General features: G+C 41.4%; 1 protein-coding gene across 1 annotated transcript in view; it reads left to right on the top strand.

Moving 5' to 3' along the window:
* RNF24 (ring finger protein 24) overlaps window positions 1-9,319 on the top strand; it is a 108,851-nt gene extending 99,532 nt beyond the window's left edge. The window contains exons 5-6 of the mRNA XM_068987600.1: window positions 8,320-8,399; window positions 9,181-9,319. Coding sequence (XP_068843701.1) covers window positions 8,320-8,399; window positions 9,181-9,319 — 219 coding nt within the window. The remainder of the gene's footprint in view (window positions 1-8,319; window positions 8,400-9,180) is intronic.
* The last annotated feature ends 4,736 nt before the right edge of the window (window positions 9,320-14,055 follow it).

The following is a 14,055-nucleotide window of genomic DNA, read 5'->3' on the forward strand; positions in this document are numbered from 1 at the left end:
TCTCAACAGAAACTCTATGCCAGAAGGGAATGGCACAATGTATTTAAAGTGATGAAAGGGAAGAACCTACAACCAAGAAGACTCATTCAGATTTGATGGAAAAATCAGAAGCTTAACAGACAAGCAAAAGTTAAGAGAATTCAGCACCACCAAACCAGCTTTTCAACTAATGCAAAAAGAACTTCTCTAGGCAAGAAACACAAGAAAAGGAAAAGACCTACAAAAAAACAAAACAATTAAGAAAATGGTAATAGGATCATACATATTGATAATGACCTTAACTGTAAATGGATTAAATGTGCCAACCACAGGACACAGACTTGTTGGATGGATGAAAACATATGCATGTCATAAGCACTTCCAGTTACCACATCACTCTACTTAATCCCCTAAATTGTATGTAATTATTTTATATTGTTAGGTTAGTCATGTTTCCATTATGGCTTGCAACTGTAATTATCTTTTATTTTTGTCTGGATATTGATTGTGAAAACTAATAATCATCTTTTACTGTTGTGATTATGTAACTGTTATTCACTTAGTACCATTAAATCATGATTGGTCAAAAAATAATAATAATAGAACCCTATATCACCAAAATTACCATGAAATAGAAAAACCTGTAATCACTTTTTAAAATCCAGATGCACATTACTTGGAATTTTTTGAAAAATACAAATACCCAGGTATTGTTTTTTTCTCCAGAGCTCTGGATGTGATTCCAATCAACCGCTATCTTTAAAAACAACTGGATTATATGATGATCTTTTACTTTTATCTAGTTTGTTTCATTTCTCTATTTCATATTCAGTATTGCCATTTCATTTAGTTTATGTTTTCCAATTTCTCCTCTGTTCTTTCTTAATGCCTAGTATAGTAAGAAAGCTTTTGTGTGTGTGTGTGTGTATATATATATATATATAGTATATATAATATATACATTTTAAGAAACTTAGGATCCTATTTTTGCCTAGCTAAAAATTTTATGACATTTTGGTTTCACTTGTTTGACTAAGTATGAGTAGAATGCTAGATTTCTAATTTATATTCACTCAAAACTTTGATATAGTTCCACTTAGTATTACTGCTAAAAGTCTAGAAAGCTTATTATCTTGGTGATTTTTTTTAATGTGAATGAGGCTTGAAACTTCTAATCCAATTCTGAGAATACAAAAAAAATACTCTGTTGTAAAAAAAAAAATTAATATGTGATACAGGATTATTAACTACAGATTTTGTTCAAATTTCACCAAATTTTATGCTAGTGTCCATTATCTGTTTTCATAGCTTATTTAAAATTCCATTCATAGCTTATTTAAATTGTATTTAGTTGCATTGAGCAGCTTCAGCTTCATGAAACAAATTCTGATAAATTCTTTTCATTTTTATTCTACTACAAATATTTTTCTAATTTTCCTTGTTATGGCTTCTTAGATACACCCATCATTTAAAAGTGGACGTTTAATTTCTGAATAACATGGGATTTTGTTTAAAGTATTTTTATTTTTTTTATAGGATGTTTTAATTCAAGATAAAATTGAACTAGGGAAAATTTTTATTCTTTAAAACAAACTTTTGAATATGATGCACAATGTATTTGCTTTAAAGTTAGAAATTTATATTCTTTTTTTTAATTTTTTTAATTTAATTTTAAAATCTTTAATTCTTACATGTGTTCCCAAACATGAACCCCCCTCCCACCTCCCTCCCCATAACATCTCTGTGGGTCTTGATACTAATTTCTCATTTAAATGTTTTCTTCTCTGCAATCACCCTCTGGGTTTTTTTTAGTCTTTTAACTTCGTTGAAGCTTTCAATGGCTAAGTCAAAGGTCTCTCTTGGTAAATGTCACATTGCACTTGAAAATATGTGGGTTATTTTCGAGTATCTTTTGATTTTGATTTCTAGCATAATTCTACAGTGATAAGAGAACAGACTATATGCTTTCAATACCTTTAGACCATGAAACTTTTGTACCTTGTTATATGTCTCTGGATATGTTCCAGTGTCTCCTAGTTTATAGTCTGTGGGAACTGGAATAGAATTTGTATCCTGCTGTTGTGTGAAAATTATATAAATCTTAATCATGTTGAATTGGTTCATAAGGCTTTTCAGGTCTACTACATCCTTCTACTTTTCTGTTTTCATTCTATTAATTTTTGAGTGTTTGATATTGAAACTCCAATTAAAATCTTAATTTATCTACTTAAAAAATAATTATAATATATAGTAGAACTATATGTAACATTGTATTTTCCAAGTCTCTTGTAAATGTGTTGCCTTACTCCCATAATTTGAAAAAGTGGGGAGAATAAATGGTCCTGGGATAACTAGATACCGACACACAAAAGAATGAAATCGGTCATCATATATAACTTTGTGCTCAACTGGCTAATATTTACTCATGTGCAGAGTATTTTTCTTTCCTTGGAAATGAAAATAAGTCAAAGGATGTTGACTGGATTATATTGATTTGATTATATTATTCTTACTATAGTCAAATAAAAGTTTTTAAAATAATAACTTAGAAGTCATATTGGGGGTTTTAACTATAAAAGTTTTTGCAAAAGAAAAAAAAGAATGAAATTGGAGCCCTGCTTCACATCATATACAAAATAACTCAAAAATGAATCAAAGACCTAAATGTAACAACTAAAATAACCAAACTCTTAGAATTAAACTTAAATATATATCTTCATGGCTTTGGATTAGACAGTGGTTTCTTAGGTATAACACCTAAAGCACAAGCAGCCAAAGAAAAACCTAGATAAACTGAACTTCATCAAAACTTAAAACTTCTGTGCTTCAAAGAACATTATCAAGAAAGTAAAGAGACAAATCACAGGAAGGAAATATTTGCAAATCTTTTATCTGAAAAGTTTGATATTCAGCATATATAAATATCTTTTAAAACTCAATAATAAAAAGCCTACAAAATAAAAAGATCTGGGACTTTCCTGGTGGTTCAGTGGTTAAGAATCTACGTGCTACTGAGGTTCAAGAGGGAAGGGATATATGTATACCTATGGCTGATTCATGTTGATGAATGGCACAAACCAGCACAACACTGTAAAGCAATTATCCTCTGATTAAATTTTTTTTTATATTTAAAAATAAAAGAATCCACCTGCCAATGCAGAAGATGTGGGTTCAATCCCTGGTTCCAGGACAATTCCACATGCTGCAGGGCAACTAAGCCCATGCACCACAACTACAGGAGCCTATGCTTTCTGGGGCCCATGTGCTGCAACTACTGAAGCTCACACGCCTAAAGCCTGTGCTTTGCAACATGAGAAGCCAGCACAATGAGAAGCCTATGCATGCCAACAAAGAGTAGCTCCCACTTGCCATACCTAGGAAAAGCCTATATGTTCAGCAACAAAAACCCAGCACAGCCATTCATTCACTCATTAATTAAAAATCTGAAAGATTTGCAAACACTTTTTCCCAGTATTTTTATCCTAACAGATCTTTCATAGAACAAGTTTTTAAATTTGATGAAGTCCAATTTACCGTTGTTTTTTTTTTTTTTTTTTTTTGGTTGCTTTAGGGATCCTATCATACTTCTAGTGCCTCTGGATGTCCAGTTGCTCCAACACTATTTGCCAAAAGGCCATCCTTCTGCCACAGAAACTCTTTTGCATCCTTGTCAAAGTCAGCTGGCTATCTGATAAAGGATTTGTGTCTAGAATATATAAAAAACTCATACAACTCAAAAAGAAAAAGAAAAATTACCCAACTGAAAAATTGGCAAAGAATCTGAAAACACATTTCTCCAAAGAAGGTGTATGAATGGTCAATAAACACATTGTTAGTCATTAGGGCAATCCAGTTCAAACATAAAGTATCTCTTCATGCCATCTAGACTGTATATAAATCAACAAGATATAATAACCTGAAGATACAGAGAGATTGGGGCCCTAATACACTGCTGATGGGAATGTGAAATGGTTTGGCCACTTTGGAGAACAGTTTAGTAGTTCCTCAAAAACTTAAACACAGAGTTACCGTATGACCCAGCAATTCTACTCCTAACTGAAAACTCCCAAGAGAATTGAAAACTCTAACAGATGCTTGTACACTAATGTTTCAAGCAACATTATTCACAATAGCCAAAAGGTAGAAACAACCCAAGTTGCTATCAACAGATGACTGGATAAACAAAGGTGCTATATTCAATATAACAGAATACCATCTTGCCATTAAAATGAGGTGTTGATTCATGCTGCAATATGGATGAGCCATGAAGGTATCATACTAAGTGAAAGGAGACAGACACAACAGACCACACGTTGTATGATGCCATTTCGTGATTCCAGTCCATTTTGAAATGACCAGAATAAACAAATACATCAAGCCAGGAAATTAATCAGTGGTTACCAGGGGAAAAAGGCAGAATGGATAGTGACTGCTTACTTGTTGTTGTTCAGTTGCTAAGTAATGTTCAACTCTTTGCGACCTCATGAACTGCATGCAGCACACCAGGCTTCCCTGTCCTTCACTATCTCCTGGAGTTTGCTCAAACTCATGTCCATTAAGTTGGTGATGCTATCCAACCATCTCATTCTCTGTTGCCCCCTTCTCATGCTCTCAATCCTTCCCAGCACCAGGGTCTTTTGCAATGAGTCGGCTGTTCACATCAGGTGGCCAAAAGTATTGGAGTTTCAGCTACAGTATCAATACTTCCAATGAATATTCAGGGTTGATTTCCTTGAGGATTGACTGGTTTGACCTCCTTGCAGTCTGAGGGAATCTCAAGAGTCTTCTCCAGCACCACAATTTGAAAGCATCACTTCTTTGGTGCTCAACTTTCTCTATGGTCCAACTCTCACATCCATACATGACTACTGGAAAAACCATAGCTTTGACTAGACGGACCTTTGTCGGCAAAATGATGTCTCTGCTTTTTAATATGCTGTCTAGGTTTGTCATAGCTTTCCTTCCAAGGAGCAAGCATCTTTTAATTTCCTAGCTGCAGTCACCACCTGCAGTGACTTTGGAGCCCAAAAAAATAAAGCCTCTCACTATTTACATTTTTTCCCATCTATTTGCTATGAAGTGATGGGACCGGATGACATGATCTTATTTTTTGAATGTTGAGTTTTAAGCCAGCTTTTTCACTTTCCTCTTTCACCCTCATCAAGAGGCTCTCTAGTTCCTCTTCACTTTCTGCCTTTGGAGTGGCATCATTATCTGTATATCTGAGGTTGTTGTTATTTCTCCCAGTAATCTTGACTCTAGCTTATAAGTCATCCAACCCAGCATTTCACATGATGTACTCTGCATGTAAGTTAAATAAGCAAGGTGACAATACACAGCCCTGATGTACTCCTTTCCCAATTTTGAAACAATCTGTTGTTCCATGTCCGGTTCTAACTGTTGCTTCCTGACCTGCATACAGGTTTCTCAGGAGACAGGTATGGTGGTCTGGTATTCCCATCTCTTTAAGAAATTTCCACAGTTTGTTGTGATCTGCACAGTCAAAGGCTTTAGAATAGTCAGTGAAGCAGGAATAGATGTTTTTCTGGAATTCCCTTGCTTTCTCTGTGATCCAGCAAATGTTGGCAATTTGATCTGTGGTTCCTCTGCCTTTTCTAAACCCAGCTTATACATCTGGAAGTCTTTAGTTCATGTACTGCTGAAGCCTCGCATGAAGGATTTTGAGCATAATATTGCTAGCATGTATGAGTGTGTTGGTCGCTCAGCTGTGTCCAACTCTTTGTGACTCCATGAACTGTAGTCCCAAGTTCCTCTGTCCATGGAGATCTCAAGGCAAGAATACTGGAGTGAGTAGCCATTTCCTTCTCCAGGGGATCTTCCCGACCCAGGTCTCCTGCAATGCAGGAAGATTCTTTACCATCTGAGCCACCAGCTAGCATGTGAAATGAGCACAATTGTACAGTAATTTGAACATTCTTTGGCATTGCCCTTCTTTGGGATTGGAATGAAAACTGACCTTTTCCAGTCCTGTGGCCACTGCTGAGTTTTCCAAATTTGCTGACATAAAATTAGATAGTGGTGATGGTTGCACAACTCTGAATATATTAAAAAAAAAAAAAAAAAAAAACTACTGAATTGCTTTCCTGGTGGCACAGACAGTAAAGAATCTACCTGCAATGCAGGAGACCCAGGTTCAATCCCTGTGTCAGGAAGATCCCCTAAGGAGGAATTGGCAACCTACTCCAGTATGTTGCCTGGGGAAGCCCATGGACAGAGGAGCCTTATGGGCTACAGTCCATGCGGTTGCAAAGACTCAGACACAACTGAAGTGACTTAGCATGCACTGAATTGTATGCTTTACAGGGTGAATATTATGGAGTATGAATTATATCTCCATTTTAAAAGAAGGAGTGAAAAAAACAATCTCTTTGAAATACTGCAGAATAAAGCTCATTTGCAAAGTACAATCTGTAAATTTGTAAAATTAGTTTGACCCTTGAGGGAACTGCTAAGTAGTCAGATCTAAGCTTTTCTCTTCATGACTGCCCTTGGCTTTTGGTCACCTTTAGCACTTAACATGTCAGAGTTTATCTTGTTCTTTTTTTTCAAGTGACTACGGTTTTAGAATTTTTTTAAAAGAACATAATAGCCATTAATAGTAACTCCATTTGAAAAGGCTACAAATCTAATTTTGGATTCTGGGAAAATAACCAAATAAAAATGAATGACTCATCCAACATCTTGCCCTTTGGTAGGATCAGCACTGAATCTCTACAGGGCAGAGCCAGCAGTCCTCAATGTTTGGTTTTTTTTTTTTCAGAAGGTTATGCCAGGAAGAAAGCTCGATGTTAAGGCCAGAGGACCTGTTCACACAGTGTAGGTGGGAACATCATTCCCCCTTTACAGATGGGAAGCTGAAGCCCAAGACCAAAACTGCTAGTTTCTCATCTTTACCCACAGCTTGTTCTTAACCTTCCTCCAGAAAACAAAAATGGGCTTGAAAATAGTGTTCCCATCACTAAATTTAAATATGAATAAAAAATTGTATCGGTAGAATGCCTTCCTACCTCCTCAGGCCTGCCCCCAACCTGAGCTGATGACATGATGACAGTCTCAGGTGGAGGGAGGGAGAGGCACATAATGTCCTTACCCTGCAGATAAAGGAAGAGAGCTTGAGGGGCATCACGATGGCAGAAGTCAGACAGCTTGGGTGTCCCAGCCGAGGCCAGCCATCTGTCCTGCTCTCCTCCCTCCTCTCGTGCTGTCTCAGCAGTAATCCAAACTGATAAGACACTTATCCATTCTCCTCCTCCTGTGAAGATCTTGTTACACAAGGCCCTGAGAGTTCTGTGGAGAAGGGTGACGGAAGACCAACATTCATAGTACTGGCCACAGGGCACAAAGAGCCACATGTCCTGTCACAAAACCTAAGAATATTGGATTACATATTATAGGTTAAGAAATGGGTGATGGGGAGGCTGGTCAGCAGTCTGAAGAAATGGTGATGGCTTAACCAGGACTGCTGAAGATGGACAGGGAAGCAAGCAGGGAGGAGTTCAAGCTTTGGGCAAATCAAAGTGTTTACAGACCTGGATTCTCACCCAGGCCTGGCCACTCACCAACTGCATTGCCTCCAGGCAACATGGTTACTGCTCTGAGTTTCTGTTTCCCCATCTGTAAATTGAGTAAATGGGACGATACTTGGTGTCCCTTGGCCCTGGTAAGTGCTGAAGAAGTGGTTGGAACCCAGCATCTGGGTTTGAAAAAGGCTTCTTTCCAAGCAGTTGAGGCTAGCCACCTATCAGAGCAATCCTGGCCCCATCTGCACATTTTCCTAAGTTTAAATTCAGTGACTCTTGAATCACTTTTTATATGACAAAGACAGACACTGACAGGACAGTGTCAGAGTAAGGGACCCCAGGAACTACAAGCAGCATATTACCAAAGGCTGTGCTATGGTTTACAGATTCCACATTATGAAGAGCAGAAAAAGGAGAGCCCCAGCACCTGCCTCAGGATCCGAGGTCCTTTCAGGGGCTCTACTGCTAGTAGGCAGAGCATTTCCTACAAAAAGTCAGCTCCTTGGCACAGCACAAAAAATTATGTTCAGTCTATCTGATAAGAAGAAACCTAAGTCAGACTCTTCTGATGGACTGAAGTAAAGGAACCTGCCTCTTGCTTTCTGTCTTCTCCCATCTGCCCTCAAATTCTGAGATATGTGCAGGAAGAGCAGGAGACTCTTCTTCAGAAGACCTTGCCCATTTGATACTGTTTCTTTCCAGTCCTTTCAAATGGCTGGGTCTCAGGGGTCTGCACTTTACATTGGCCTGGGCAATGACTTAGCAGATACTTTGCCTCATTTGCAAATCTGTCTTTCAGCTCTGTGCAGTGTGTCTAGAAGACTTCAAGCCTCGAGATGAGTTGGGGATTTGTCCATGTAAGCATGCCTTCCACAGAAAGTGAGTATTGGCGTGGGATTATTTAAGAGGACCTGAGTTTGAGGTACATTGACCAACTCACCCATGGGCTTGGGGCAGTGGCAGACAAGCTTGATGACTTCATGATTAGTTTGTAATGTAGAAAGCTGAAAGCACCCTACTGAGTGGCATTTGTATTTGTGTGTGTGCATGTGTGTAAGAGAGAAAGATACAGACAGACAGACATTAGGAGGGATCAGGGTAATGGAAACGTGACTACCAAGGCAGGACTTAAGGCAGTCAGACAAGCCCATACCTCCTTGGAGACCCAGGCTATAAAAAGCTATTTTACTGGAACTTTTCAGTAAGAATTTCCTTTCCTAAAAGTTTATTTTAATCAAAACCATAATTATTTTAAATCAAAATAAAGTCAGTGTAAGTAGTAGTGTAGGACCATATCTTCCCCTTTCCTACAGACATGTTTAATATTCCTCCCTCTCTTACAATTTTATGTTTTGTATGTGTACTAGAAAACCTTATTCCTCCTCCTTCCCACCACCCTCCTCAGTGTACTTCATTCTTTAAGAAGTCATGGACGACTGAGGATATATGCTGACTATAGCCTCTTGGAAAACTGGAGTCTCTGGTTCCTCCAGAGAATGAAATGCATTCTCCACCCAGTGGTAGAACTCTTCAGGACCTGGCTGTTCACTCCACTCCCCAGATCTGGGTTTCCAAAATGTTCAGCATGTGAGGTGTGTGGGCAGGTGGTGCCACAGACACGGGACTGACATCTTGCCTCTTGCGGTGTCTCATTCTGCAGGTGCCTTATTAAATGGCTGGAAGTTCGCAAAGTATGTCCACTGTGCAACATGCCAGTTCTGCAGCTGGCCCAGTTGCACAGTAAGCAGGACCGTGGACCCCTACAGGGACCCCTCCCCGGGGCAGAGAACATTGTATAGCTCACCACAGGATCAAACTGTTGCAGGATCTGGGAGGAGCAGAGCTGGGAGGAACACAAGTGGTCTCTGTGTTGGCTGCTCTCACGAGAGCACCAGCTGCTGCTTCCTTGTCTCATGAAGACCCCTTGGGCCAGCGAGGCTGGGAACCCAGACTTCTGCGTCTTGTGACAACCAAAGTACTCTGACACTACCCCGTGCCAAGAGGAATGGATGAACCTGCAATTTGGTTCAAGAAACCTCATGAGGATCTCTTGCTAACTCCATTACATTCTGTCTCCCAGACACTCATCTCCATGCCAAGATGAATCTTTATCAACCAGAAGGGAAGATAAACCCAAGTGTTACAGAAAGGAACTGAAGGCAGGTCTTTAAAGCCCCTACCCTCCCCACACACACACACCCTGGGAACACATGAGCTTCTCTGCAGACCCTGCACACCTTTGCAGCAGCAAACCCTCCCAGCAGCCTCTAAGCCAAGTGAAAACAGCGGTTACCTCAGCCCAAGCACAGCTGGTTGCAATGCCGGAGGCAGTGCCAACAAGGCTGTTCACATTGTGTTCCTTTGATAAGGCCATCTTGGAAACCCAGGGGCTTGGTTACAACACAGCAGCAGTACCTGCCACCACGGATTCTTCCTCAAGTTCACATTTGCTTATCAAATCATCTGAGCTAAAAACAGTAGATGTGCTTGGAAAGGTCTGGTCAAAAGCCATTTCCTCTTATTTCCCCTCCTACTCACCAGTGAGGCACAGTCAAGCCACCATCAGGAGCCCCAGCACGGGGCGGGTCTCTGAGCCCACGCTGTCCCTGTATGACCCGAGGGCCCCAGGGTGCTGCCCACATCCCCACATATACAATGTGGCTCCAGTGTAGCTGCTAGTCTTGGCCCACTGCCCCAGTAGGAAGCTGCTGTGAGCCTTTCACATGGCTCCGGAAAGGAGCATCTCTCTGATAATGGGCCAGTCCTCCTGGCCTTGCTGAGCTGAGGAGGATGCTAACCCCTTGCCTTTCCCTGTCCTGCCCTCTGTTCTCTTCCCTCCCTTCCCTTCCCTGTCTCTATTTCTTCTCAAGAGAAAATGCCTGTCGTTGACATCTTAACTATTTAAAGCATCCCGAATAAGATCCCTATGTAATTCTGAAGCCAGGGAGGCACCTGCAATTGTAAATATTTTCGGGAAGCTCCTGCAGGGCTATTCATCATTGGCGTGTGCCTCAGTATTCAGACTTAACGATAACTAGTTGAGAGTGTCGTTACAGGAGAAAAACCACATGCTGCTCTTTGGTTCTTTGTCCTACTTTTCTAGAAATGACTCAGTCCAGCAGGATTCATGACTACTTTATAAGTTCACGATGTGAAGCAGCATTGGGTCAGACAGCAAGTTCTCTTCCACAGCCCTGCTCTCCACCTCCTTCCAGATTAGGGGTGGCCTCCTCAACAGCACTGCTTCTGCTCCACCCCACAGGTGTGATTAGGGGCAGCTTCTCATGGGAAATGCAGCGTTTATGACACGGAGCGGGGCTGGAGGAAACTTTGCTACTCCATTCAGGGAGTGTCTCCAGGAATATTTTTGGAATCCAGCCTCTACTGTCTTAGGATGGGAGAGGGAACCTATCCTTGGCTCAGATGGCTGGGACCAGATGAGGAAAATTCCCATTAGCCTAGAAAAGTGCTGGGCAGAATCCAGTTCGGAAAATTACAAATCCATTGGTCAGAATTGGCTGTACCCTATGTGACCTATTTGTGGTATGCCAGCTGGACTGCTTCTTTAAACAGGGCAAGGGAAGTGTGGAATATTTTTATATGAAAGCCTTATTAGCCTGTCTGGCACCCATGAAAAGAACTATTTGTACGCTCCTACTTTCACCCTGTTTCTGCATTCACTATTTGTAGCACAATAGAATTGAATGCTGGAAAGCACTCAGTTTACAGTGAAATGTTTTCAGTGACCAATGTCAGAGGTAGGCTTGCTTCTGGACTTGCCTCATTAATAGCCAACACTCACCATTTTCATGTAACAGCCTTGGGACAAATGTCACATCTTCGTTATAGAGTTCCAATAGGAAAAAGAATCTTTCCTTTCAGAGGAGGAATTCTTGTGTTCTGTGCTTGCCAATTATTTTCATCTCACAGCTTTCATAGGATTTCAGTGTCGGTACCAAGGAGACAGACTCACAAAGTCCCTGTATTTGTAGTAATCTCAGCATTTGTGAACGTGCAGGGCTTTTAAAAACTCAGCTCTTCACTAAGGTGGGGCCTGACACTGAAGTGGCCGAGTGTCCATCTTCCCTTTCCTGGCTTAGTGTCCTACTGGAACACAGCCAGTGTCACTCATGCATTCTTACGCCTCGTAACAACGCAACACAAATGTTTGCTCCCATCTAGGTCCTCCTCAGGACTTAACTGGGCTGCACTGCTGTAACTGAGTGGCCAGGGTTTAATTTACATCTTCCTTTAATTCTGATTAAAACCAGTTTTGTGTGAGGGACAAGGTCAAACCTCCACTATTAAGGAAGTTAAAGATTCCTTAATACTCTTTCATCAGGCTCACAGCTCAGTGAAGCTGCCCTGTCCAGATCTATCTCCATGAGTTATTCACCTTTTGTTAACCTGTGTGAGGACTCTGGTCTGCTTTTGGGCCGCTGGCAGGTGACGTGGTTTTTTAACTTGGTCTTAAAACATGTCTTAAGCAGCTCAGAGTTGGGTGTGGCTTGTGTACCATGGGCTAGAGCAGCAGAACTTAGCCTCAACTCAACTCCATGGGTGGGTCAATCATTATCTAGTTGTTACTAGGGGTACAGCTGAATTCAGCTGGCTGCAGGAACAGGAAACAAAACCAGCCTGACCTGATTCCTGGCTGAGTAGGTACAAAGATTTGGTCAGGCCAAGAAAGTAATGGTCAGATAGGAGCAGGTAGCCCATGGAGAGTTCTGGGCTGAGGGATACTGAGGACCTCCCACCGTGGCTAAATGCCCTGTTCTTAACAAAGATCCTTTCTTTCCACATCCCTATTCCAAAGCCTATCATCTTCATGGCCTGATTCCACTCTTAAGTTACTTTGAACAACTGTAGTAACTGTTTCTGAGAGGTTTTCAGGGAATTATGAAATGCACACAAGGAGACATCCCGAGCTCTGGACAGAAAAGCTGCTCAGGTTTTTCAGCCACCCCTTTGCCACTCACTAGCCATGTGCCTTTCTACAAGTTAGCCTCTCAAAGCCTGTTTCCTTAGCTGCTCACCCAGGAGTGTGTACTAAGGGTGTCCCCACCAGCCATTATGGGGATTGACTACCATGTCTGGAGCCCAGCAGGCAGGCCTGGGGGGTCATAGGAGCTGGTGCTACTAAGTGACATCATCATGCTAGCCACGTGGGACTCCCCTGTTGTCCTGATAGGAACTACCACAGCTGAGAGCCTCCTGAGATTTAGGGGCCCTCCACTGAGCCCCAGTTCACCTGGCTCCCTTCCCTTTCCCCTCCTGATCTGCCTCAGTCACTTCCATTTACCTTTGCCCACTGTGCTCCTCAATGTGGTTTTGCTCAGTGCTGAATATTCCTTCTAAATTCTTTGAATAGGTAATCCCTTCACGTGGTTCACAAATCATAAAGTTAAGTCGTTCTTGCATTCCTGAACTCCAGTAAGCCAAGTTTCCCACCCCTTGAGTACACTCTATTAGCTGGTTCCTTGTGAACCTTCCAGAGTTCATTCATGCATATACAAGCAAGTACACACACATGTACATGTATGTAGGGGTGTGTGTATGTATCTATATTATATACACAGCTGACTCTTGAACAACACAGGTTAGGTGTGCTGACACCCTGTATGGCCTGCATGTAACCTGACAGTCAGCTATCCATATCTGTGGTTCTGCATCTGTGGATTCAACCAAGCTTGGACCGTGTAGAATGTATTTATTGAAAAAAATCCATGTGTAAGTAGACCTCAGTTCAAATCCATCTGTTCAACAATCAACTGTGTAATTTTTTTCTTTTTCCACTTATGTAATACCAGACAAGTACTACTCAAGAACCATTCCTAGTCATGGGAAGACCCATCCCAGAAGTCAGAATATCTGTAAAAGGTGAGCCCAGAATTGAGGGATGTTTTTGTAACTACATTCCTTTTGAATAAGGCATATTTTCCACTGATGGCAGCATGATGAAATCTTCGTTTCCTACACAAATCGAACTACAGTCCCTCCCTGACTCTTAACTATAGATGCCCAAATAACAGAGCACAACCATTTTTTTCTTCTTTCCCCCCGGTGTGGGATGTAGGATCTAGTCCCCCGACCAGGAATTGAACCCAGGCCCCCTGCACTGGGAGAGCGAAGTCTTAGAAACTGGACCACCAGGGAAGTCCCCAGCCTATGTCTGAGTCTGAGCAGCAGCAGCGCAGGCTGCAGGCCCACCCCAGCCCCCAACCCAGACATCTGGCTACAACTGTCATGGTTTCTTAGGCAAACCCATGTTTCTGAGGTGGGAGTTGGAGCAGCAGGCTGAGCAATTCGTTTTGTGGGGCAGATGTCTCAAATGTTGCTAAGCAAATAGGTGGTCAGCTGCCTCATAGCTGAATGTCCATGTTCAAGTTCATGAACCTAGTCCCTTTCCCTCCCCACTCTGTGCACACACTAAAGAACAAATGTTCCCACAGAATTTTCTCCTCACCCAACATTTTTTCCAGTCAGTGAGAAATTACCCCACAACAGTTTTTTTTTTTTTAAAGTTCATTCTTCC

Source organism: Capricornis sumatraensis, chromosome 15 (genome assembly GCF_032405125.1).
Source record: "Capricornis sumatraensis isolate serow.1 chromosome 15, serow.2, whole genome shotgun sequence".
NCBI lineage: Eukaryota > Metazoa > Chordata > Mammalia > Artiodactyla > Bovidae > Capricornis > Capricornis sumatraensis.